General features: G+C 33.6%; 1 protein-coding gene across 1 annotated transcript in view; it reads left to right on the top strand.

Moving 5' to 3' along the window:
• CAMSAP1 (calmodulin regulated spectrin associated protein 1) overlaps positions 1-25918 on the top strand; it is a 74308-nt gene that overhangs the window by 31824 nt on the left and 16566 nt on the right. Inside the window, exons 2-9 of the mRNA XM_044661257.1 lie at positions 1557-1819; positions 2837-2998; positions 3630-3710; positions 5682-5714; positions 9532-9673; positions 12475-12614; positions 12721-12817; positions 14372-14549. Coding sequence (XP_044517192.1) covers positions 1557-1819; positions 2837-2998; positions 3630-3710; positions 5682-5714; positions 9532-9673; positions 12475-12614; positions 12721-12817; positions 14372-14549 — 1096 coding nt within the window. The remainder of the gene's footprint in view (positions 1-1556; positions 1820-2836; positions 2999-3629; positions 3711-5681; positions 5715-9531; positions 9674-12474; positions 12615-12720; positions 12818-14371; positions 14550-25918) is intronic.

Below are 25918 nucleotides of genomic sequence, written 5' to 3'. Positions count from 1 at the left end.
TGTACTATAGGGTTCCATCCAAAATATCTATTCTTTTTTTACCGAGAGACTTTTAGAATTGAGTTCTTTCATTGTTAAGGGATGTTAAACTGGATGGCTAACAAGAATGGACAAGAATAGAGGTCACTGCACCCTAAAATGCAGATCTTTTGGGTTGTTCCCATTGAGTGCAGAACTTGTGGGTATGCTGAAATTAGTAGAGTGAGTGGAACTTCAGCTTTATTTTATTTTAGAAGGCTTTACATTGAGTGGATATAATTTTAATTCTCCTGTTGTTCATTTGTTTCAATTGTGTTTGACTCTTTATGACCCCTATTTGGGATTTTCTTGACAAAGCTACTGGAATGGTTTGCCATTTCCTTCTCCAGGTTCATTTTACAAATGAGGAACTGAGGCAAACAGGGTTGAGTGACTTGTCTAGGGTCACATAGCTAGTAAATTTCAGTGGCCAGATTTGAACTTAGGAAGATGAGTCTTCTTGACTCCAGGTCCACTCTAACCACTCTGCAGCCAAACTGCTCTCTTTGTCTTGGTACAATTTTAATTGCTATATAGGTGGCACTATTGTTGTTGTTGTTGTTATTATTATTAAGCTCTTACTTCCTGCCAAGATGTGTGCCATGAGCTAAGTGTTGAGGTAACAAATAGAAAAATTGATATAGCTCCTGTCCACAAGGGACCCATTTTCTTATTGACAGAGATGACACATCATAGGAAGTTTAGCTACAGGGCAGATAGAAAGGCTTAAGAATATCAGTGATAGGGCAGATTGCAAGGCCCTGAGATCTTTTGATTACATTCGTAGTTAATAGGAAAATATAGGGCATAGAAGCAGGATAGATGGTTCTCCCTCTTATCAGAAGGATTGTAATTGTCTCTCATCTCATCCCTAAAAGTAATTAGCCAACCTGGCTCAAGGCCAAAGATAAGGTGGGAGAGCTCTATTGGTGGTGGTGGTTTTGGCCATTTGGGAAGATATTCAGGGAAAAATGTAAGGATGGGTAGAGAAACCTTTGTGGGAGAAATTATACTGAAGAGCCATTTACTTCACTATCTTGCTAGTCCTTTCTCTGTATTTTCAATTAATGATGCTGAACAGTTTAATTAGAGAAATATTATTTTTATTGTTGAAAACTGGCATTAAATTTATTAGCATTGGTATTTTTCTTAAAATAGTCTATATGATATTTTAATGAAATCTTTACATATGAAAATCATTTAAAAATTCAGTTATGGGGGGCAGCTGGGTAGCTCAGTGGATTGAGAGTCAGGCCTAGAGACGGGAAGTCCTAGGTTCAAAGCTGGCCTCAGACACTTCCCAGCTGTGTGATCCTGGGCAAGTCACTTGACCCCATTGCCCACCCTTACCACTCTTCCACCTAGGAGCCAATACACAGAAGTTAAGGGTTAAAAAAAAAAATCAATTATATTTTATGCTGTTAGTCACCTACTGATACATACCTTTACCTCATTTGTTTTGAATGATCAGATCAATGAGATTTTTCTTATTTTATAAATTCACTAAGTCACTTTTATTCTTTTTTTGTTTGTTTCAGATAATATCCCAGAAGACCTAAAAGACCCATTTTACATAGACCAGTATGAACAGGAACATATTAAACCACCTGTTATCAAGCTCTTGCTCTCCAGTGAGTTATATTGTCGGGTCTGTAGCCTCATTTTGAAAGGTGACCAGGTAGCAGCATTAAAGGGCCACCAATCTGTTATTCAGGCCCTGTCTCGGAAAGGAATTTATGTAATAGAGAGTGATGATACCCCAGTGACTGAATCGGACCTCAGTTGTGCTCCTATAAAAATGGTGAGTACTAGCAGGATTTAAGACATTTTTTGAACTTAGGTTATTGTGTGTTCTTTAGGGGATAATATTCCCTTGGGCTATGGTGATCTGAACTGAAATGCACTGAATTTTTCTCTTTAATATTTTGATCTCTTGAAACAGGATTGACTTTTACATCGCATACCTGCGTTGTGCAACTGCCTCTGCATATTTTGACTAAGTGAATAAAAAGTAATTTAGTTAAGTCAGCAGCTCATCAGCAACTACCAAAATTCAAGTAAAATGTAATGTAAACATTATATAAGTTTAAAATTTCTTAAAAGTTTGGGTATTCATTTTGACATAATGGAAAAAAGGCAGTGACTTGTTTTAAGCCATTTTTATCTTGGTGAATGCTGTGTAAAAAGTTCAACAAGATTTACAATTTAATTACAATTTAATTTAGGTACACAAAAACATTTTTGAGGCAAAAATCTTAGAAATTTTGTTGTGTCTTTGTTGTTTACCAGTTTGTCAAATGAGTGTCTTTTTAAAATATTTTTGTTCTAAAGTAGGTGATTATACTAATCCAATGCTACTTTTCCTCTGTATTCAGCAAAAACAGTCATATGATTTATGTGACAGTGCTAGACTCCACTTGGATATATGTTACACAGGAACCCTTATTTTTCATTGACTATAATGGTGACTATCTTATCTATAAACTTTGTGAATAATTGCTTTTGGTCACTGGTGTTTTGTAGCTGTGCATGAAGTATTTAAGAACAGGGTCACATGTTTCCTATACACAATATCTCCCAAATGAATGTGCCTCCCTTTTGCTTATTTGTAATAAGCCTATGGACAGAATTTCAAATAAAAATGGGATAGAAGAAATATGAGCATAGTGTATAGGATTGCTTTGTAAAGCAGAGACAGCCAAATTAAATTCTCTGTCACAATTATCGAATTTAAGAAAGTACTAGATTGGGAGCACAATAAGAGATTTGTAGTTTTGAACAAAATTATGACTACCAGCTTTACATATCTATTCCCTAGAGTTCACATATGGCTATGATTGATGCTTTAATGACGGCCTACACCATAGAAATGATCAGCATTGAAAAAGTAGTTGCCAGTGTCAAACGCTTTTCTACATTCAGTGCCTCAAAGGAACTACCATATGATCTGGAGGATGCAATGGTTTTCTGGATTAACAAGGTCAGTACTTTGAAGCCATTTCAGTGTCTCTAGTTTATTAAAATATCCTGAATCAATTGTGGGCCTATTGTTAGTCAGGACAAATAATGATTCTTTAAAATATTTGGATAGAGAACTAGAATATCTTTCTTATTAATTGACCTGTAACTACACGTATATTAGAATTAATAGTAGTAACTAACCTCTTGCTGTATAATATGTACAAATTGTTACACTATATTAAAGAAGAAAAAATTTACTTTTCAACTTCTAAGGAGAATTGTCACACTTTTTTTTAAAAAAAATTTTTTTTAAACCCTTAACTTCTGTGTATTGGCTCCAAGGCAGAAGAGTGGTAAGGGTAGGCAATGGGGGTCAAGTGACTTGCCCAGGGTCACACAGCTGGGAAGTGTCTGAGGCCGGATTTGAACCTAGGACCTCCCGTCTCTAGGCCTGGCTCTCAATCCACTGAGCTACCCAGCTGCCCCCAAATTGTCACACTTTTATGGTATTTATGACTATTTGTAAAAGAGTTTAACAGCTATTAAGAATAAATGAAATATTAAATTCTAGATATCTCTGGATAGGTGAACAAGATATTGGTAATAGAATTTGAAGGTATTTGTGTTTTAGATTTTTCTTCTTTCTTTAGGTGAACCTGAAAATGAGGGAGATAACAGAGAAAGAGGTAAAATTAAAACAGCAGTTGTTAGAGAGCCCTGCCCATCAAAAGGTAATAATAGGTTTTATTTTACTTCTTTGGAAACTGGTTTGGAATCATTGTTGAATACAATTAAGTGCAGCCCCACATGGAAAATCGTTCAGCTTTGTGATGGTAGCTACTTGTCTACCTTAAGTTTCATTTGGTGAAATTATTTAATTCAAATAAATTCAATAAAGAATCATTAAGTGCTCATTATGTGTAGTAAACTGGAGGTATAAAGGTAGATATATTATAAATTCTGTTTCAAGGTGCCTTAAAACTTTTTAGGGAAAAGAGAAACCTAGACAAGTAACTGATAAAGAATGGGTAAGTGCAGAGGAGAGGTCAAGTAGGTTATGATAAATTAAGAGGGTGCAGATACCTTTTTTAGAGTGTGTGTGTATGTGTGTAGGGTTTGGGTGGGTGGATTTCAGGCAAGCCTTATGGAAGGACATTGGGCCTTTAAAATAGGAATGGGAGAATAGAGATTTCAAGATATATGGGAATGGGTGATCAGAAGGGACAGGAATATATTGAGGGAAGAATTACATTCCACACAGGGGATAATGGGAACAAAGGCATAGAAATGGGAAAGAGGAATATGAGACCAAGAAGTTTAACAAGAACATGGAGTAATGAAGAGTAGTGGTAAAAAACAAGGAAAGTAAATTGAAGCCAGAAATTTGTTTTTCAGTCATTCAGTTATATTTGACTGTGACCTCATGGCCCATACTGTCAATGAAATTTTCTTGGCAAAGATAATAGGGTGGTTTGCCATTTCTTTCTGAAGTGATTAAGTGACTTGCCCAGAGTCACACAGCTAATAAGTGTCTGAGCTTGGATTTGAACTTGGGTCCTCCTAATTTGAAGCCCAATGCTCCATCCACTGAGCTAGTTGAATCAGCCACTTGAACCAGCTGCTTCAACCAGAAATGAAAGGAATCAATGTTAGGATGAGATTAGCTCTCAGACAGTACATACTGGGGCATCACTAAAAGTTTCAGAGCAAAGGAGTAGGGCGATCAAATTCGAAATTATTAAAAAGATTGTATATAGCTTAACAGTATGGAGGACAATTAGAGATGGAGAGTGGAATGATATATGATTATGATAGTCTTTATCATATATAGTTTAGGTCAGAAGATAGAAAGGCCACAACTAGGGTGGTTATTATAGTGGGAATAGAAAGGAGGGCATAGCTGAGAAATATTTTGGAAGGAGAACCAACAGAAGTTGGCAGATATTTTTGGATGTGGGAGAAATGAATTGAGGTTATAACTCTTGGTCAGAAAGGTAGAACCATAATTTAGAGTGCTATGAAAGGCAAGAGGGAAAAAAGAAGATGTGAAAGTTAAGAATTCTGAGAATGACTTACAAGGAAATGAACATTTCTGACTTGTCCCTCTTTATTATAGTGTGTATGTTTCTGTATCAAAAATTTGGCATGGGTGCATAGGATGGAGGTTCAAAGAGTAAGGGAATTCTGTAGAACCGATAATACTGTACATGACTCTCCCCTTTGTTCTCTCCTTTTCCTTCCCCTATCTGTGTAAAGCTATTGGTTGTAATGCACTTCTTACATTTTTATTATTAGAGAATGTAATGTCCTTAAAATGGAAATGGGTCTCAGTTTATGCATCTAATGCATTATGCATTTAAACAAAAATAATAAGATTTAAAAGATGCAACTAGAATTGGCTTTTGTTTTTAAGTATGAACCCTTTAAAATTTATTACTATCAAACATCAAATATAAATCATATTATTTGATTTGCAAAGGGGCACTAAGGCTTAAAGTTTTTTTAACTATTAGATTTTAAAGTGAAATTTTATGATGTTGCTTTCAATTTATAATAGTCATTCAACTAAGAACTTAACAATTTTGTCTTGTTAATAATAACTATATACAAAGTGTGCCTTGCTTAAGTGCATTCAAAAATCATTACTTGATCTGCTGATGTTCCTTTCCTTTCCTACCTTCCTTTCCTTGCTTCCTGAGCAGTCTCCTTCCAAATGGTATTGGAAATTAGTACCTGTAAGTGAATTACTTTTACACCAATCACCATCTCCATGGCTTTTAAATATAATGATTGTTTTCATTAAAAACCAAGAAAAATCCACAATAAACTTGTTTTCTTGTTCATAATCTGCTTTAAATTAAAATTTAGCTTCTGTAATGTGAATGTATACTGAATAAAATCATAGTTACAAGTTATGTTTCATTTGAGAATGCCAAGTTTTATATTTCTTAAGTTATTTTTAGATCATTTATTTTTATAAAAGTAAAGTAGTCAATCTAAAATTTGAGGGATGCATACTTTTAGAAAGTACTTGAGTATTTCCCTAAATTATAAATTGAAGAGAGGTAGGTAGATACCAAACTACATATTATAATTTTTGCAGCTTTTTTTTTCTATCTTCCATACTGTTTTCCAATGTAGAGTTTACTTACTAGATATAAATATCAGATTGTCTAGTTACAAAAATGGTATTCTTTTAAAAGATATTAAAGTAGTTGGTGTTAGTTGACTATTAAGAATTTTTTTTTACCTTTGAAATCCTTCTAATATGTCCCTAGATTGTATTTTAGCTTCACTATCATTTGTTTGTAAGACTGTGATAGCCAGAGATTCACCCTCTGCCAAAATGCTGGTAATACCCAATGATTGTTTATGACACTTGTGTAAGAAAATTTATTTAAGAAATAATTATTGAATACACACTATATTTAAAGCACAGTGGGGCTTAAAAGATGGATGTTTACTATAGAATATCAAGAGATGTAAGGGATGTCAGGTCTTTTAGTCAGTCCATACTAGAACAAATCTCTTATTATTTCTTTAATAAGAAGCCATTCTTTGATGGAAGAGAAGCCATTTACTACCTCTTGAGACATTCTTTTCTGTTTAGGCATGGCTTTATTAGGAAGTTTTTCTTTATGTCATGCCTAAATCTGCTTCTCTGAAACCTCTGCCCATTGTTCCTAGTTCTGCCTGTTGAAGTCAAACATTACAAATTTACTCCATCTTACACATCTTATACTCTATGCTTTTCTTAACCTAAGGTTGCATTCGTTTTGTTTTTTTTTGGGGGAGGGGGCTGTTTTGTCACAATTGACTCATTGCGATTAGAACTCTCAAAAAACTCTTGAATCTTTTTTTCAGACAGAATGCTACTTTAGTCATGCTTCTCCTACTTCGTACCTGGGAATTTGATTTTTGGAACCCAAGTAATAAGATATTAATTTCGTGTTATTAAATTTGTTCCAATGTTCTATCCTGCTGAAATCTTTTTGGATCCTGACTCATGCCACCTAGCGTATTAGCTTTGTGTCATACATATACTTGCTAAGCATGCCATCCAAGCCTCCATCCAACTAATTGATGAAAATTAAAATAGCACAGTGCCGAAGCTTCTTTCTGAGTTCAGATGAAGGCATTCATGCCTATTGCTTTTTGGATCTGTTCATTTATCTGGTTCTGGATCCACTTAATTGTACTATTGTTAGTTCAGAAATCTTTCCATTTTATCAACAAGAATAGCATGATTTTGTCAGATGTTAAAATCTAAGGAAACTATACCTGTATATGATTTTCCCGATTTATCATTTTTAATAACCCTTTCTTGGTTACTCTGACTTTGTTATTTATAAAGCTGAAAACTTTGTGATCCATGCTTCCTTTTTTCACTTACCTTCTCTTTAATAATATATTGATTCTGGAATTTTGTCAGATAGAGGAATATTTATTGTTTGTAGATCACTCTTTTTCTTGATTTTTATCTCCTAACTACTATATTTTATAGTGAGAGTAGAATTTCTATGTTATGAATATTCTGTCTAACTTAGTAGCTAGATATATGTAGGCAGTTCCTTCCACCCCCCTTTTCATCTTGATTTTTAGGTAAAGGCTAGCTTTCCTTAAAATCTACTAAGAAGGTAATCTTATAATGCAAACAATTATAATAAAAAGTAGTGTGGCACAAAAGTCACAAAGTAGTATGAGAATTTGGAGGAGTAGAAGGCTTATTCTGCTAAAGGAATTAGTTGCCCCCTGTGTTCCAAACATTTGAATTAAAAACAAACTTTATAACATCTTATAAGTTGAAGACTGCCTGCATTCAGCTTGATTTTCCTACTTGCTTTACCTTAATGTTTGTGCTAAATTATTATTTTAGGATTTTCTAAATAGAAATTAAATACTCATATATCTGTTACATGTTTTATGTCATTCACATTAGCAATGATATTTTTACTTGTGGGGTAATATCTTTAAGAACATTTAAATTTTCCTATCTTCTTAAATCCTCAGAGCCAAAGACTGACTTATAAATAATTTCAGTGAATACACATAGAATTGTAGGTGTTAAAGTAATAAGATTCCAAATAACGATAATATATATATATTGAAAACATGAAATTCTGTACCTAAGATTTCATTTCATTAGAGAAGTCATCATTATGACTGTTACTTGTATGGTATTTCTTAAAAATTGATTGATGATGAATTGCTTACCTTCTCAAGGTTTGGGGAGGACAAAGGGGAAGGAGAGAATTTGGAACTCAAAATTTTTTTAAAGTTAAAATTGTTATATCATTGGGTAAAAAAATATTGATAGATGGTAAGTGAAAGTTTCCTGATAAAACTTGGCAGGTGCCAAAATTTTACATTAAGTTACAAAAATTCTACAGGATTTTAAAAAAGACACATTACTTTTATTCTTATTAATTTAACCTAAATTCCTTAAACAGCTAAATGGAACAGCAAGCTTATTTAATAGCCACATCTTATCCTTCCTTAGAGGATAAAACTTTTTGATTTCCTGCATGAGTTTGGATAATCATCATTGTATGTGTCTCATGATCTCTTTGTGTAAGCCTGATCTGTTGCATGCTATATATCATACTGCATGCTAGAACCTATGGATTATGCTTGTGTGGTATAGTATGATTCACATTACTTATGCTATAGAGTGCTTCAGATTAGGAAAAGCAAGTTATAATTTGTTTCAAAATGCAGATTTGTTTTTTAAAATGTATAAACCTTAGAATGTAAACAGTTCTCTCAATATTTGTGCTCTCTCTATATTTTTTATGATTTAGAGCTAATTGTGAAAATTATTACTTCTTACCAAGTAATAACCATTCTTGCTTTGGGTTTATCTATATTTTTCTTGGGAATTCATGATTTTTATTGTGGACCTTGAGATTGCCTGCAATTTGAACTGTTGAAGAAAATTTTTTGGGAATAGCAATAACATTTTAAAACTAGATAAATCTAAGTAAAATAGTATTTAGTTTGTAGTTTAATATTCAAAAAATAAACATAGTTGCAATTTTTTCACAAATTTATTTATATGATGCGCCTAATAAACAATGATATTCAGTTTCTTACTTAGAGCTCAAGCAGTTTCTTAGGTTGCTGATGGATTGTCATTGACCATAGTTTCTTAATGCAATTGTATGAAAGCTTAAAAATAATTGCTTCCTTTAGTATTCTTCCATAGATTCAACTGCCTGTTGTTACTTCTTTGTAATTACTTGCTATTGATATATATTTTTAAAAATCTTCCATTATCTTAAAAATTTTTTGAAACTATATATTAATACTCTTATTTGTTGCTATTCAGACAAAGAATAGTTGATATTTTATTAGCATTTTCTAATATAAAAACTGATTACCATTAAAAAATTTTGAGGAATTTGGATGATACTGTCATAATACTTTTAAACAGCGTAGAAAATATAAATTGTGTGTTTTGCTATGCCAAATTGCATAGGACATTGTAACTTGTATATACACTTTTGAAAAAATCCTCATATATGTAATCAAATTTTCTTTTCTTAAATATAGGTTCGCTATCGACGGGAGCATCTTTCAAATAGACAGTTACCCTACTTTCCATTGCTGGAAGATCTAATGAAAGATGGCAGTGATGGTGCTGCTCTTTTAGCTGTGATACACTATTATTGCCCAGAACAAATGAAATTGGATGGTAAGTAAAGAATATTTTTTTCCCTTAAGCAAATTAGAGGCAGTGGATCTAGATTCAGTTATGAGTGGCATATGTTTGATCAGTATTTTGTCTAACAAACAGACTTGTTTTTCTGAAAAGATTTGGCTGAAATGATGAAGAGAAGATGTTAAGTTAGATGTGTTCCCAAAGAAATTAGACTTTTGTAGGTCCTGGTATATAAGCTCCCTTCAGATGTCTGAATTCTTTTGATTTCTAACAGAAACATTGGTGTTTCTGATAATTCCTAAACATTTTTATTCGTATTTTTAAAGCAGTGGTATTTATTTCTATTTTGGGAAAAGCCAAAAAGCCAAAATCATGACTTATCTAAAAATCTCATCTTTGAAGTCCTAATAATAAAAGTTCACTTGTACATGTGATTTGTATTGTACAGAGTTCTTTCCTTGCAAGAACTTTGTGAAACAGGTAAGACAGTTTTATCATTCTCAGTTTATAGATGAGAAATATGAGTCATTATTATTATTGTTATTATTATTCTATTTGATATTACTCAGTTTTTAAACTATTTACTTTAAAAAAAACCTCTAATTTTCTCTCTTAGAATCAATACTAAGTATCAGTTTCAAGGCAGAAGAGTGTAAGGCCTGGGCAATTGGAGTTAAGTGACTTGCCTAGGGTCACATAGCTAGGAAATGTCTGAGACCAGATTTGAACACAGTATCTCCAATTTCTAGGACTGGCTCTCTTATGTACCTAGCCTCCCCTCTACGTTTTTCTTAAGAGTTAAAAATGAGCCCTATACCAAGATAAATTCAAAATGGGTATATGACTTAAAGAGTGAAATCATAAACAAATTAGGTGAACATAGAATAGTATACCTGTCAGATCTGTGGGAAAAGAAGGAATTTAAGACCAAGCAAGAGATAGAGAACATTACAAAATGTAAAATGAATGACTTCAATTATATCAAATTAAAAAGTTTTTGTACAGACAAAACCAGTGCAACCAAAATGAGAAGGAAAACAACAAACTGGGAGAATATAACAAAACTCTCTGACAAAGGTTTAATTTCCCAACTATATAAGGAACTAAGTCAAATTTACAAAAAATCAAGCCATTCCCCATTCAACAAATGATCAAGAGAAATGAATAGGCAGTTTTCACAGGATGAAATCAAAACTTATCAATAAGCACATGAAAAAGTGTTCTAAATCCCTCCTGATTAGAGAAATGCAAATTAAAACACCTTACATCTAGCAGACAGGCCAATATGGCAGCAAAGAAAAGTGATAAATGTTGGAAGGGATGTGGCAAAATTGGGACACTAATGCACTGCTGGTGGAGTTGTGAATTGGTCCAGCCATTCTGGAGGGCAATTTGGAACTATGCGCAAAGGGCTCTAAATGAATGCCTGCCCTTTGATCCAACCATACCACTGCTGGGTTTGTACCCCAAAGAGATAGGAAAAAGGAAAAAGGAAAAAGACCTGTACAAAAATATTTATAGCCATGCTCTTTGTGGTAGCAAAAAGTTGGAAAACGAAGGGGTGTCCATCAATTGGGGAATGGCTGAACAAGTTGGGGTATCTGATGGTGATGGAATACTATTGTGCTGAAGGAAATGATGAACTGGAGGAATTGCATGTGAACTGGAAAGACCTCCAGGAATTGATGCAGAGTGAAAGAAACAGGACCAAGAGAAACTCGTACATTGTGGCACAATCGAATGTAATAGACTTTTCTACTAGCAGCAATGCAATGATCCAGGACAATCCAGAGGAGCTTATGAGAAAGAAAGCTTATTCACATCCAGACAAAGAACTGTGGGAAAAGAAACGCAGAAGAATTACATAGGATCAGCCATGTGGTTCAATAGGGATATGATTAGAGTTTTAATGTTAAAACATTACTCTTCTTCAAATATGAATAACATGGAAATAGGTTGTGAACAATGTCAGATGTATAACCCAGTGGAGTTATGTTGGGGGAAGAGAAAGAGGGGAATCATGAATCATATAACCATGGAAAAATATTCTAAATAAAAAACAAACTCTGTGGTTAAAATAAAAATGAGATAATAAAGTACAGATATAAAACAAGATTCTTTTGGATTTGGTATGTTTTCTTTCTTAAAATTTGTGCACGTTGTTACAAAAGTGATTTTTACTTTAATAAGTATGTGTCCTTGGAAAACAAATGTGATTTAGAAAACTTATTTCTGATTTTTATCTTAACATGTAATATATATATATATATATATATATTTAACTATCCCCTTGTCACTTTTATTCTCATAGATATTATTCCCTTATGTTTATCTACATTTAAGAATAATTCCCCAGTCATCATTGAGTAGATTTGAGAGATTTTTAAGAATTTTTTTATCAACTTTCTCCATTTAAAAAATGCATAAAAATAGATTCGAGGACACTTTTTTTGAAAATGTATGTCAGAATTTCATAGGATAAGATTCTTATTTTACATGGCATATGGGCAATGGAAGATAAATTTTAATTTCTATTTTGAAGACATTAGCCTCCTAAGTAATTTCGAATATTTGTTAGTATTCGCTTTTACATTCTAAATCATCATGTTTTCTTTGTGTTCCTTTTTTCCTATCACGAGTGATCACTAACAAATATAGAAGAGTTTGGAGGGTTTACTTGGAACTAAAGGTTTACTGTTACTGTAAAAATTCTTAATAATTTAATAATCTTGAGTATTGCCTTTCAGTATTTTTCACATCAGCGTAAATCATGTAATTGATATATATTGGACTTTTTCTTTGCAGTAAGTTTCAATTTTGTTTCTACCCACCAGATATATGTCTGAAGGAAGTAACATCAATAGCTGACAGTTTATATAATATTCAACTTCTGAGAGAATTCTCAAATGAATACCTAAACAAATGCTTTTATCTCACCTTAGAAGATATGCTGTATGCTCCTTTAGTGCTAAAGGTAAAGATTTAATACAGAAGTATATTTATTAATTAATACAGTTATGTTAGGGAATTACTTGGTTTCCAAACAAGTCACTTACTTTATCCATATTTTATTCTTTAAGCCAAACCTTATGGTTTTTATTGCGGAATTGTTCTGGTGGTTTGAGAATGTAAAGCCAGATTTTGTACAACCAAGGGATATTCAAGAAGTAAAAGATGGTAAGTGATTAAATTTTGATAAACATATGTCTATATTGACTTTTTCCCTGAGTAGTAAGAAAAACCTGTCTAGATTACTATCCTTTTTCATTGCAGGTTTTTTGATAATCATGCTACTTTTTTTGGTGAACTTATTCCATCTGAGGTTATTTTAATTTTCATTATTGTCCAAATCTTCAGTTTTATTTTATGGTAATGATTGTAGAATGAGTCTGGCTTATTATTCCCACAGACTTCTAGTTTATATAAAATAAATTGATTTGAATTTTTATTTATTTTTTTTTTTGCACAGCGAACATTTTTACTTCTAGTTATTTCTTTAAAAATTACTTTGCATGGGGCAGCTGGGTAGCTCAGTGGAGTGAGAGTCAGGCCTAGAGACAGGAGGTCCTAGGTTCAAACCCGGCCTCGGCCACTTCCCAGCTGTGTGACCCTGGGCAAGTCACTTGACCCCCATTGCCCACCCTTACCAATCTTCCACCTATGAGACAATACACCGAAGTACAAGGGTTAAAAAAAAAAATTACTTTGCTATGGAAAGTCAGTCCAGGGCAGTTTGGTGGCTCAGTGGATAGAGAACCAGGCTTGGAGACAGGAAGTTCTTGGTCTTATATTTGGCTTCAGACATTTTGTAGCTCTGTGATCCTCTAGGCAAGTCACTTGCCTAGCCCTTACAATTCTTTTGCCTTGGAACCAATACTTAGTATTTATTCTAAGTCAGAAGGTAAGGATTTAAAAAAAAAAAAAAGGTAAAAAAATCAATCTACTTATTTGACTTCCCATTCTGTTGTTCTCCCAAAGCTACAATAGACTTCAAATTAAATCCAATAGATTTTTTTCTTACCTGACTTCACCTTTCTGTAGCATTTGATATTCCTGAGTACCCACTACCACAGAAAATAATCTATGTTCTGGTTTCTGTTAGTATTTTTCTTTGTCTCCTTTGCTGGTATTTTTCCTCCTGACTTCTAATACTAGTTGTCATCCAAGGCCATTCTTTGCCTTTATTTCTCCTTCCCTTATTTCATTTTTTTAAAGGAAGTTTGGCTTGAATTACCTTTTACCTAAACCTTCATTTCCTTAAGCATTGTGGCCATCATAAGACCAAATTCATTTTTTATATCTAGCAGTAAAAAGCAAATAGAATTTTGATTCTTTAACTTTGGGAAATAGTTTTGGAATGAAGATCCCTGAGGTCATAAAGTTTTATGAGTACATGTCATATTTTCTACTTTTGATATAGTTCTATAGAAATTTTAACCATAAAATAGGTGGGATGTTAAAAATCAAGATTGAAGTATGTTTGCCAAGTTTAATTTATTCAGGATTGTTATTCTTTTGTAGAACATATAATTTTTAATTTTTTATATCAATAGGTATTTGTTGCTAAAATGTTGTACTCAGGTAATGAGTTTTAAAGACATTTTTCAAGAGAAGTTGGATTTAGAGCAGAAGCATTTTAGACCATGGCATTTTATTTTCTAACATTTTCTTCCTAATATATTTAGTAATTTATAATACTCTAATATTATTGTAAAATAAATATTTTTACAGCTAAAACAGTTTTACATCAAAAAAGCAGCCGCCCTCCTGTTCCTATTTCCAATGCAACTAAACGAAGTTTCATGTCAAGTCCAGGTACTTCTGGTCAAGCAGATATGCAGCTTCCAGTTCAGCTGCCACCAGAAGCTTGCAACAGGTATTACCTGCACCCTGAAGAATCTGACTATCTGTAAGTCTGTCTTTCTGCCTCCAGAATTCACCATCTTATTTTTCTTTTCTTGGTATTTCTGAAATTGTTTGAAGAAATAATGATTTGTTTTCAGTGATTTTTTTTTTGAGTGTTTGCCCTATATGAGGGGAAAAATATTATAATTTAAAGATTAGAGAAATAGTCTTGTTAAGTCTAGGTGACAGTATTTTGTAATACTGGCCGTAACAGTATATAAAGTTCAAGTATCACTAAGATTCGAAGTTCCATGCATCATTCTCTAAAAAGCAAATGATTGGGGGCAGTTATGTGGTATGTGGTTCAGAGTATAGAGAGAGCCAAGCCTAGAGACAGGAAGTCATGAATTCAAATAAGGCTTCATATACTTCTTAGCTGTGTGACCCTGGGCAAGTCACTTGACCTTAATTGCCTGGCTCTTACCACTATACTGCCTTGGAACCAAGACTTAGTATTAATCCTAAGATGAAAGATAAGATTTAAAAAAAAGAAAATGACTATATAAAACATTTTAGTGGATGTGTACTGACTTGGTAAAGTGTTTTAAAATGATATAAAATGTTATATAGCTTGTAGAGGACAGGTAAAAAGTTCTTGTTTTTAAGTACTATTGTAAAATAGAAGTAAAGCTTCATTTTACAAAAGGTCAATGAAGAGATGTATTGTGGGTATTAATAGGCTGAAATTCATTACAAACCAAAAATTCTGCATGAGTAGTAGCTTATAGGATGTCATGAGAGAAATGAATGACCAGGAAAAAATACACATGGGCTGGTTATGCAGACTTAGAGATAACCATGCAAGATCAAGAGAACAAGAAGAAATCCTTTAACATATCAGGTAAACTCTCCTGTAGCAGATTTATAGGAGAACATCCATGAATTGTCCAGGATGAGAAGGCATGAATGAGTTGTGATCTGCGTCATTGAAAAGAAGCCACTCTTTATCAGTGAGATCACAGATGACTTGGATTATTGAAATACTTCAGAATCAGGGGATTTGAATTTCTTTGATATGTTATCTTCAAGAGTGCATATTGCAACTCATCCATGTCCTATTATCTGGATATTCTCCCACAAATGTTCTATAGTCAGGCTGCCTAATTTGCCTAATTCTTTTCTCTTGTTCTTTTTAACATTTCAGGAGAACCATTGCTAATACTAATGCTGCCATCTGTTGTCCCTTTCTCTCATTGCATGACCAGGCTACCTTGTTGATTTCTTCCTTCCTCCCTTTTTCCTTCCTTCCTTCCCTTCTTCCTTCCTTCATTTCTTCCCTTCTTTCCTCCCCCCCTCCCTTCCTTTCTCACAAGGTACCCCCCAAAGTTTTGATTCTTTGGAAGTTGTTTTGTCCCATTATTTGTAGCCATATAACATCCTCAAGAGAATATCCAAATACTTGGGATGGGTTTATGAATTCATCATTTTGGATATTTTCTCCAACAGTGTTGGTTATTCATATATAACTATCCTGTGTGACTTTTATTCATATCTTTTTAAAATTATACCACAAAAGGGGTTCACCAAATATGCTGGAATTCTTCACTTTTTCTTGGTATCATAAGGATCTCAATGTGGAACACTTAGGTTGTCATCTTGACATATGACCATCATTTATTCATTCATTCATTCATTTATTTATTTATTTATTCATTCATTCATTCATTCATTTATTTATTTACTTGCTCACTTATTCATTCATTCATTCATTCATTCATTTATTTATTCATCTATTTATTCATTCATTTATTTATTTATTTAGTCACTTATTTATTTATTTATTTATTTGAGCCCTTGTACTTCCGTGTATTGTCCATAGGTGGAAGATTGGTAAGGGTGGGCAATGGGGGTCAAGTGACTTGCCCAGGGTCACATAGCTGGAAAGTGGCTGAGGCCGGGTTTGAACCTAGGACCTCCTGTCTCTAGGCCTGACTCTCACTCCACTGAGCTACCCAGCTGCCCCCCATCATTTATTTTTGATAATTCTTTTTCCTAATGACTTTACTCATGTTCTCATGCAACATTTCTCATTCAGCATGCCTACTATATGCCTCTCCATTGCTCTTTGCATGACAATATTTCTCATTTCTTTAGTGATTATATTCCATGTTTTGAATCCATATAGCAGCATCATTAGAATAGCAAATGGGCTTTTGTTTCTGGGAAAAGTTTAGAATTATTACAGAAGCTTTGTGGTTTGTTGAAAACAGAGTCTCCTTTTTGCTTCATGTTTAATTTTGGGTCCAACTCATCTGTTTGGACTGTCTTTCCCATAATTGCTTATTGATAAATAAACTCTTTAGATTGACCATCTAGTTATTTCATAATCTGGAAAGTAGACATACATATTTTTGGTCTGATCTTGTGAGGATGGTCAGGTGAAATTCTTTTGAATATTTATGAATCTATTCTAGGAAGTCTTGCAAATGAGAATATCAATATTAAAAATATAATTGGGTCAGGGAGATATTTGGAATTATTGACATTATGTAATTTCCCAAATGTAATCTAGTTTGGTCTTTTTCTCCTAATCATTTGATTCCAATTTATTATATTTGTGCCTGATTTGCATTGATTTCATTGATTAACTTAGTGGACTGTCCAGCTGAATGTCAGTCTAGACCAGTGATTCCCAAAGTGGATGCCACTGCCCCCGGTGGGTGCTGCAGCGATCCAGGGGGCAGTGATGGCCACAGGTGCATTTATCTTTCCTACTAATTGCTATTAAAATAAAAAAAAATAATTTTCAGGGGCACTGAGTAATATTTTTTCTGGAAAGGGGGCAGTAGGCCAAAAAAGTTTGGGAACCACTGGTCTAGACACTAGAATGTAAACTAATTGTGAGTACTGTAGTGGACAGAAGCTGGGCCTGGAGTCAAGAGGACCTGAGACAAATACAGCCTCAGACCCTTATTAGTTTTGTGACCTTGGGCAAGTCACTTAATCTTTGCTTGTTTCAGTTTCCTCATATGCAAAATGGGGATAATAATAGCATCTACCTCCCAGGGTTGTTGTAAGGATCAAATGAGATAATAATGAAGTGCTCAGCACAATACTTGGTATAGAAAGCCCTATATAAACAATAGCTATTATTATTACTACTACTACTGATAGTACTACTACTACTACTACTACCACCACCACTACACTTTTGAATCCTCAGCACTTAGAACAATGCTTGACATTTAATAGATGCCAATAAAGACTTGGTTGATTGATTGGACTACAAACATTCTGCATCCATTTGTTTTTTCTGTGTGGATTTTTAGGATTGAATAAATTGTCTACTGTGAAATGTTTGGATTGATTGGTTGTAGATCTAACTGAGAAATTAACAGAGATCTGGCCTTGATATAATTGGTCCAGTGTTATTTGTAAAAAGGTACCAGACATGTTCACTTTTGGTAGGGATCCTTGTCCCCAACCTGGCCCATTTTGGCTCTGCACAAGACAGGGCTGGTAAATATGCATCTCCCTGTTTTGTGTCTCTCTTGGTGTTAATAATCAGTAGGTGGTTGAACCTCAGTTGTCTTTGTGGTTTCATTATCAAGAATTCTAATATGATCTTAACATATGTTTGAGACTACTTTTTGGAGGAAAGTCTTTCCAAGTTATTGTCCTTATAGCGTTATTATATAAATTGCTTTCCTGGTTCTGCTCATTTGAGTTTGCACCAGTTCACACAGATCTTCCCAGATTTCTCTGAAACTCTTGTCTTCATCATTTTGCTAATGCTAGTGCTAATGCACAATAGTAGTTCATTACTTTTGATTATCCATTCCCCAACTGATGGACACTTCTTTAGTATCCAGTTTTTTCTCACTACAAAAGAGCTGTTAGCAATAATTTTGTATGTAGGGATCCATTTCCTCCTTTTTAGATAAAACTATTTGGGGATATTTGGGGATATAGGACTAGTAGAGGTGTACAATAATTTTTAGGTATAGTTTCAACCTGCTTTTCAGAATGATTAGATCAGTAAACAGCTCTACCAACAATTATATTAATATGCCCTTTTCCTACAGTCCCACAAATATTATCATTTTCATTTTCTGCTATTAGCTAGTCTCTTGAAGGATATATGATAAAACTTCAAAGTTGCTTTTACATTTCTTTCATATTGGTTATTTGGAGCATCTTTTCATGTGAATATTGATAGCTAGGATTTCTTCCTTTGAAAACTATTTGTTTATATAATATGACCATTATCTATTGGTGAATGACTTTTCATCTTATATATTTGAATCAGTTCCTCACATATTTCACATAGGAGACCTTTATTAGGGAAACTCACCTGCCAAGATTTTTCCAGTTGCTCATTTCTCTTCTAAATTTAACTGCATTTGATTTTTGAGTAAAAACTTCTCAATTTTATATATTCAAAATTGTTCATTTTATTTTCTGTGACCTCTGTCACCTTTTTAGTCATGAAATCTTCCCTCTAGGTCAGTGGTTCCCAAACTTTTTTGGCCTACCACCCCCTTTCCAGAAAAATATTACTTAGACCCCTGGAAAATTTTTTTTTAATTTTAATAGCAATTAATAGGAAAGATAAATGCACCTATAGCCATCACTGCCCCCTGGATCACTGCAGCACCCACCAGGGGGTGGTGGCGCCCACTTTGGGAATCACTGCTCTAGATCCATACATCTAAAAATTAATTTTTTCCCTTGTTCCTCTGATTTGCTTAACATGTCTGTCATCTTTTATGCATATCATTATATCTGTTTGAAAAATTTCTAGTATTGGTTTGAGATGTTGGTCTATACTCATTTTTTGTTGAACTACTTAACAGTTTTCCTAGCAGTTTTTGTCAGATAGTGAGTCCTTCCCCCAGTAACAGGTTTCTTTGGATTTATTGAACACTATGCTACTATGTCCACTTGCTTCTGTGTGTTGTGTACCTAATCTGTTTCTATTTTTTTAGCCATTGCCAACTTGTTTTAATAATTCGCCCCTTTCCAAGAATTATTTCTCTTCCATTTCAGTTTATTTGGAATTTTGTTTTTTGATTCATGGGTTTTACCTTTATTTATTCCTAATTTATACTCTGTGTGTCTCATGGGTCAAAACTTGTGAAGAACTATTTTTCACCTTGTTCCTTTATATAATTGTTTGTTATTCTCTTTTTCTACTTTGCTCTCTTTTTTTCTGTATTTTTTCCTTTATTGAACTTTATTTTATTTTTTTCAATTACATGTATAAACAAATTTTGACAATTGGTTTTTTCTTTACTCTTAGAAATAAGAATTCATTAGGGAAATAATGTTGGATGAATATAGCACAGTATTGGTGGAAGTCACCTTGTGTCCCAGATTATGAGATCCAGACTCATCTCTTGCCTTCACCATGAACAGTCTCCATGTGTAAGGCAATGCTATGACAAACCTAGTTCTTTGTCTCTTCTCTACCTCTGCATCACCTCTATCACTGTTCTGCATTCCATCTTTGTATAGAAACTGACAAATCGTCAAGTACATACTTTCTATGTGGAAATGCTCTTTAGTAGCATTTCTTAGGTGAAGTACCCTACCTGTTTCCCCCTCCAGTTCCTGTCCTCTATTGCTTCCTTATATCATCATATTGGTATTTACCTCACCAGTACTCCCACATGCCCTTTTCTCCTCTGATTAGAGGGCAGAGCTAGGAGCTCCTCTCAAATTCTCTTTTTAAAGAGGGCCTCTAAGTCAGCCATCTCTTCATTTCCCACCTTGCTACATACCTTTGGATTGGATTCTGTTATAGGCCCAAGAACACATCAAGAAACAACATCAGTCTTGGCACTCATACCTCATCAGTGCCCTCAATATCTTTTCCTTCTCTCAAATTGGAGGGCAGAGCAAAGAACTCAAAAAGCTTCCATTTAAGAGAAGGCTTTTAGACCAGCCATCTCTTCCATTTCTCATCTGACTTCAGTCTTTTGGTATAGATCCCATCATTTCCTCACACTCCTTTGGACTAGATTCCATCATATCCCAACTCGTGAGTTATCCTGTTTCCTTCCTGCTTCCTCTTGTATGTTGTCTTTCCCAGTAGAGATGGTCTTTTCTGTATTTGTAGTATCTGGCACGTAGTAGGGACTTAATAAATATTGCCTAACCATATATCCTTCTCTCTTTCAGTAGACTGTAGGAATTGCCATTCGTTCATCATTCAGTTATTGAGTTAATGGGGTATTTGGTCTGTTTTCTTTTGTACCACCCCTCTTTCTTCTCCCCTCTTTCTTCCCATTCATATGGCGTCCCATTCTTTTGTTCTCATAAAAAAAAACACTGATTCACTTGATACTCTGGGTAGTTAAAGGATATATTCTTATTTCAATTTTTCTACCTTTGTTTCTCTTGATTCTTTTAAGTTTCTCTTAATTTTTTTGCCTCTTAATCTTTTCTATCCTTAAATGGACTTTGATTTCTTGTCAATAGATTAAAAAAAATGGTTTACCAATGTGAGAGAATCGATTACATTTAAGTAATTTCTTTATCATTGTATTTATTTACCATTTTTTTGTTCTCTTGTGCAGAATGTTTTTAAGTTGAATAAAGTATTCACCTCTTTTTCTTTTTAAGGAAGACATATGACAGTCTTTCTCTTGTTTCTATGTCTTTCTCCTCCATACCTAGCATGCATTCTTCTGTTTCTTTGAATTCTTTGTTTCCTTTAAAGCTTTAGTTCAAGTGCCCTCTCACACAAGACTTTTGCTAATTACCCCAAATGCTAATGTCCTATACTCCTATCATTTGTATTCATTTTATTTTGGATATGTATTTGTATTGTGTGCTCAGGCTATATTTGTGCACAATTCCAGTGGTAAGGGCTTGGATTTGATGAGATTGAGTAAACAAGGTAGATGGTAGATGGCCCCAAAACTAAACAAACAAAAAAAATCTCTTTTACTGGTTTGTAAAAGCAGTGATTTATACAGACACTTAACAAGGATATAATGCTATGTGATTAGTATATCTCCTTTAGTCCCCCAGTTATCCTTGGGGATATGTCCATGTCATCAGCAGTAGTATTCCAGATAAGATAAAGGAGTCCATCAGATTCAAAGAACTGTGCCCACTTCTGGATTATGTGGTTTTCCAAATACCCATAATGGATAGGCTTTATCACATCTAGTTAATCAGTGAAATGGGTATGGTTTTATTGCCTAGTTTGGAACTTGAGCTGGCTATGTATCTCTAAAGAGTAGTACCCTGTTTTGATGTTACCTATTTCTTTCTCTGTATTCTATAACCATGCCAGGACCTTTACCCTTGTGCCTTGAATCTTTAACTGCCATTTGGGCCTTTTTAGATCCAAGACTCTGTGTGGTACTCATCACAACCTATATGTGTTCGTGTTGTTTTCCTTGTTAAACTGTGACCTCCTGAATGGGAAGATACTGTTTCATTTTTCTTTTACTTTTGCCTTTCAGTGCTTAGCATTCAGTCACATTTAATAAATGCTTGTTAACTGATAAACCTACCACATAGGTTGTTGGGGGGAAAAAAACACCTTTAAAATCTTAAAGTGCTATATTACTGTGAGCTGTTGTTTAGTTATCATCATTATTATTTTTTATTATCGTCAGCTTCTTGACACCTACCACACTTTAAACAAGGTTGGTTATATAGTCTGGTAAATATTGGAGGCATCTGTAAGCATAGAGCACAAGTGTCAAACTTGCTGCATGCAAGTTGCAAACTGTATGAATTCTTTTCTTTGTGCTATCTAGACTAAATTAAAATGTAATTGGGAAACATTTAACAAAATAAATAAAATACAATAAAACATAGATAATATTAATTTGTGATTTTTAAAAGTCAAATTTTTTTTGACTTAGAAAAGAAAAAAAATTTCTACTTGAGTTTAACATTGCAGAGAACTAATAGAAACTGATAGAAACCAAAGTTGAGTATCACTTAACTTCTCAGTTCAGTTTCTTCATCTCATTTTCACTTGGTGTTTTCATTTTATTCAGTTTTGTTTAGACAGTTGTATAATTGTAAAGATATGATCTGTTGTAGAAAATTTTTAAAAATTCTCTTTTCATTTACATTTGGAAACAATTTTTGACAATTATTCTGTGACATTTTAGGATTCAGGTTTTCTCCACACCAGCCCCTAACTGCCTCCTTGAGATGGTAAATAATCAGATAGAGGTTATACAAGTGCTTGTATACAATACATATTTCCATATTCCATATTGTTCATGGTAGAAAATGATAGAAAAAAGACACATCGCTCATACAATAAAATCTCAGTGGAAGATGGCATGCTTTAATCTGCACTTAGACTCCTACAGTTCCTTCTTTGACTGTGAATAGCATTTTCATCATAAGTCCTATGTGACTATCTTGGAAACTTGCTTTGCTGATTATGGTTTAGTTAACTTCACAGTTGATTATTGTATAGTATTTCTGTTACTGTATACACTGTTCTCCTGGTTCTGTTCACTTTGCATCAGTTCATATAAGCCTTTCTGGATTTTGGAAAAAATATATGGTTTTATAAAAGTCTGGTGTTCTCTCATTTTCATTAAGGATACTTTTCAAATGTATGTAAATGATTCTCTTTAATGTATTTTACTTATTTTTAAATTTTTTACTTATTTTTAAATTTTTAAACAATTCTTTAATTTTTTGCTATTGTCAGCTCCTTGAGGACTGGGATTGTTTCATTTTTGTCTTTGAGTCCTCAGTGCTGGTGTATAGAGATAGTTAGAACTTAAAAATGCCTCTTGTTTATTTCGTGATCCTCTGGAGAGTCAACATAATTCTCTTAGTTAGGCAATAAACTTTATCAAGTGCTGCCTTTATGTCAGGCTTGCTTTGTGCTAGCAGTGGTGATACAAAGAAAAGCAGAAACCTGGTCTCTATACTTAAGGAACTCACATTCTAGTGGTTTATATGTAACAATAAGCAAATAACTACATATAAGATTTATGTAGTGTAAATGGAAGATAATCTCAGAAGGAACCAGTAATGATGTTAAGATAACCTTCCTGTGTAGAGTGGGTTTTCAGATGAATCTTGAATTTGGACCATGGAAACAAGGAAGTAGAGGCAAGGAGGGAAATCATTCTAGGCATATAAGATGAAAGATATAGTTGAAGATGAAATGCCATGTTCAAGAAATAGCAAGTAGATTAGTATAGTTGGGTTAAAGAGTAAATGGAAGTGAATAAAGTTTCTATCTTTTAACAAGCAATATTGGTTCACTTTCCTTTATATTCTACTACTTGTTTAATGTATTTTGGTTTATTTTGGAGGTTTACTTAATCTTCCTAAAGGTTTTAGTATCCTTTTGGTTGCTTTATTTGCTGTATATAGGGCTTTTATGTATTTTTTCAAGTTACTTTTTTTGCCCCTGCCTTTCCACTGATATATAGATCCTTGAGGATGGACAGTAGGGTTTCTTTATTTCCCTTGTATTGGAGGATGTAAAGATAGCTGAAGTCACTCAGGATAGAGACCCCTGATGGACGTCATCAGACTTGCCCAACGCTGCTCCCCTCTAGCTTGTAATTATAATTGTGCTTATGGCACATTTTTAGCTTATTTCATTTCTCCTTCCATTCATGGGAGTGAGCAAAATCAATGTTTGCTATTTCTTGTTCAGGCAATATCAATGTAGTTGAAAATTCAGAGCATGTTAGGATCCTCAGTGATGGGCCTAATAGTTTGCTTCTGTCCCTTTTGATGTATACTTGGAGTTGTGTAGCAAATGGGTATCAGAGTTAACTCATGATATGTATGTGTGTTGAGGGAGGGAAAATTCGTTCTGTCTTTTGGAATTCAACTTTAATTTATATAGTTATATTTAGGACATAACTTCTTCATTTTGAAGTTGAGGTGTCAAAGACACTGGCAGAAAGTGACAGTCATTTTGCGATCTTGTTGATTACCTCTGTAGATTGTTCTCATAAATATTTTTTAGATTCCAAAATATACTTCAATGTGTATTGTACAAAATATACTCCAAAATATTTGTAGCAGTGCTTTTTGTGATAGCTAAGCAGTGGAAACACAAAAATATCCCCATTGTTTGGGGAATGGCTAAACAAATTGTGGTAATGAATATTAAAATATTTCTGTGCTCTAAGAAATGATGTATGTAATAAATACTAAGAAGCATAGAAAGCTCTATCTGAACTGATGCAGAGTAAAGTAATCAGAGGCAAGAAAATATCATGCACAGTAACTATAATAATGTAAGTAGGAAGAACAACTACACACCAAAAAATTAAAAGTAAATGTAACAAAATTATAAAAATTAAGCTAGATTTGAATGAAGAAATTTGATAAAATACAGCTTGGTGGAGAGGGGAGGGCCATGGGTGTTACACATTTACATGTTTTTGGGCTTTCTCAAAGTTATATTGGTCAGTTGTGTTGATTTTTTTGTTTTTTCCTCTCTAAAATAATCACAGTGGCTCTTTGACAAAAGGAGTGTGGGGAAGGAGACATGGGATACTATGGTGATGTGAGAAAGAGAAGACAAATTAAAAATAAAAGATTTTTGATGAGAAAGTGGCCCTTGGGAGTGGTAATTGCTGGTTTCTTCTCAATAGCCTTTTTTTTTTGTGAGGCTGGGAAGATAATGATACCATATGGGATTTTTTTTTTAAACCCATATTATCTTCTTTGAGAAACATACTTGCATAACTAAGCTCCTTGAAAGTAGGGGACTGTTGCACTTTTGTTTTCTATCTCCACTGCTTTGCACATAGTAGCTACTTATTACAAATAAAAATGCTTATTGAATCTTGAATATTGTTGAATACCTATCACCCGCGCAGGGATTTCTTTTATGTGTACTTGATCTGACAGTCATTTTCCAATTTCCTGTTCATAACTTGTTTTTATTTTTTTAAGCAAATACGCTATCTTTTATTATAGTCATATGTTATAAAAGTTGTACAATTAACACATGAATTTGATTTATATATCTCTCATGATTGTTAGTAAATGCTTTAATTTCTTTATTTGAGAAGATATATTTTTATTGAAGTCTTTACAATTATGAACAAACATTTCAACTAAAAATTAATGTAACTTGCTTTTTAAAAAATACAGATTCTAAAATAGTTTAAATATGTTAATAGTGTCCTTGGTGAAAATAAGTTGCAGATATAGCCCACTTTTTGTTAACTGCTGGTTTCCAGTCTATGAATAGTCACTTTCATTTTTTTTCTTTGTAATACCGAATCTTGCAATATCCTACATTTTTCCATTTTCTTTTTGTAAAGTGTATTCATGCTATACATATGTTAGGCTTCTTAGTTGTCTCAACTTTTTTCACAACTTTGGAATCAGATTTTCCAAATATTTTTCCCCCATCTTGTACTTGGCACTGTGATTTACATTGAAGTTACTGCCCATCATTGT

This window comes from Gracilinanus agilis, chromosome 2, assembly GCF_016433145.1.
Source record: "Gracilinanus agilis isolate LMUSP501 chromosome 2, AgileGrace, whole genome shotgun sequence".
NCBI classification, from domain to species: domain Eukaryota; kingdom Metazoa; phylum Chordata; class Mammalia; order Didelphimorphia; family Didelphidae; genus Gracilinanus; species Gracilinanus agilis.
This window is presented reverse-complemented; position numbering and strand designations above follow the sequence as displayed.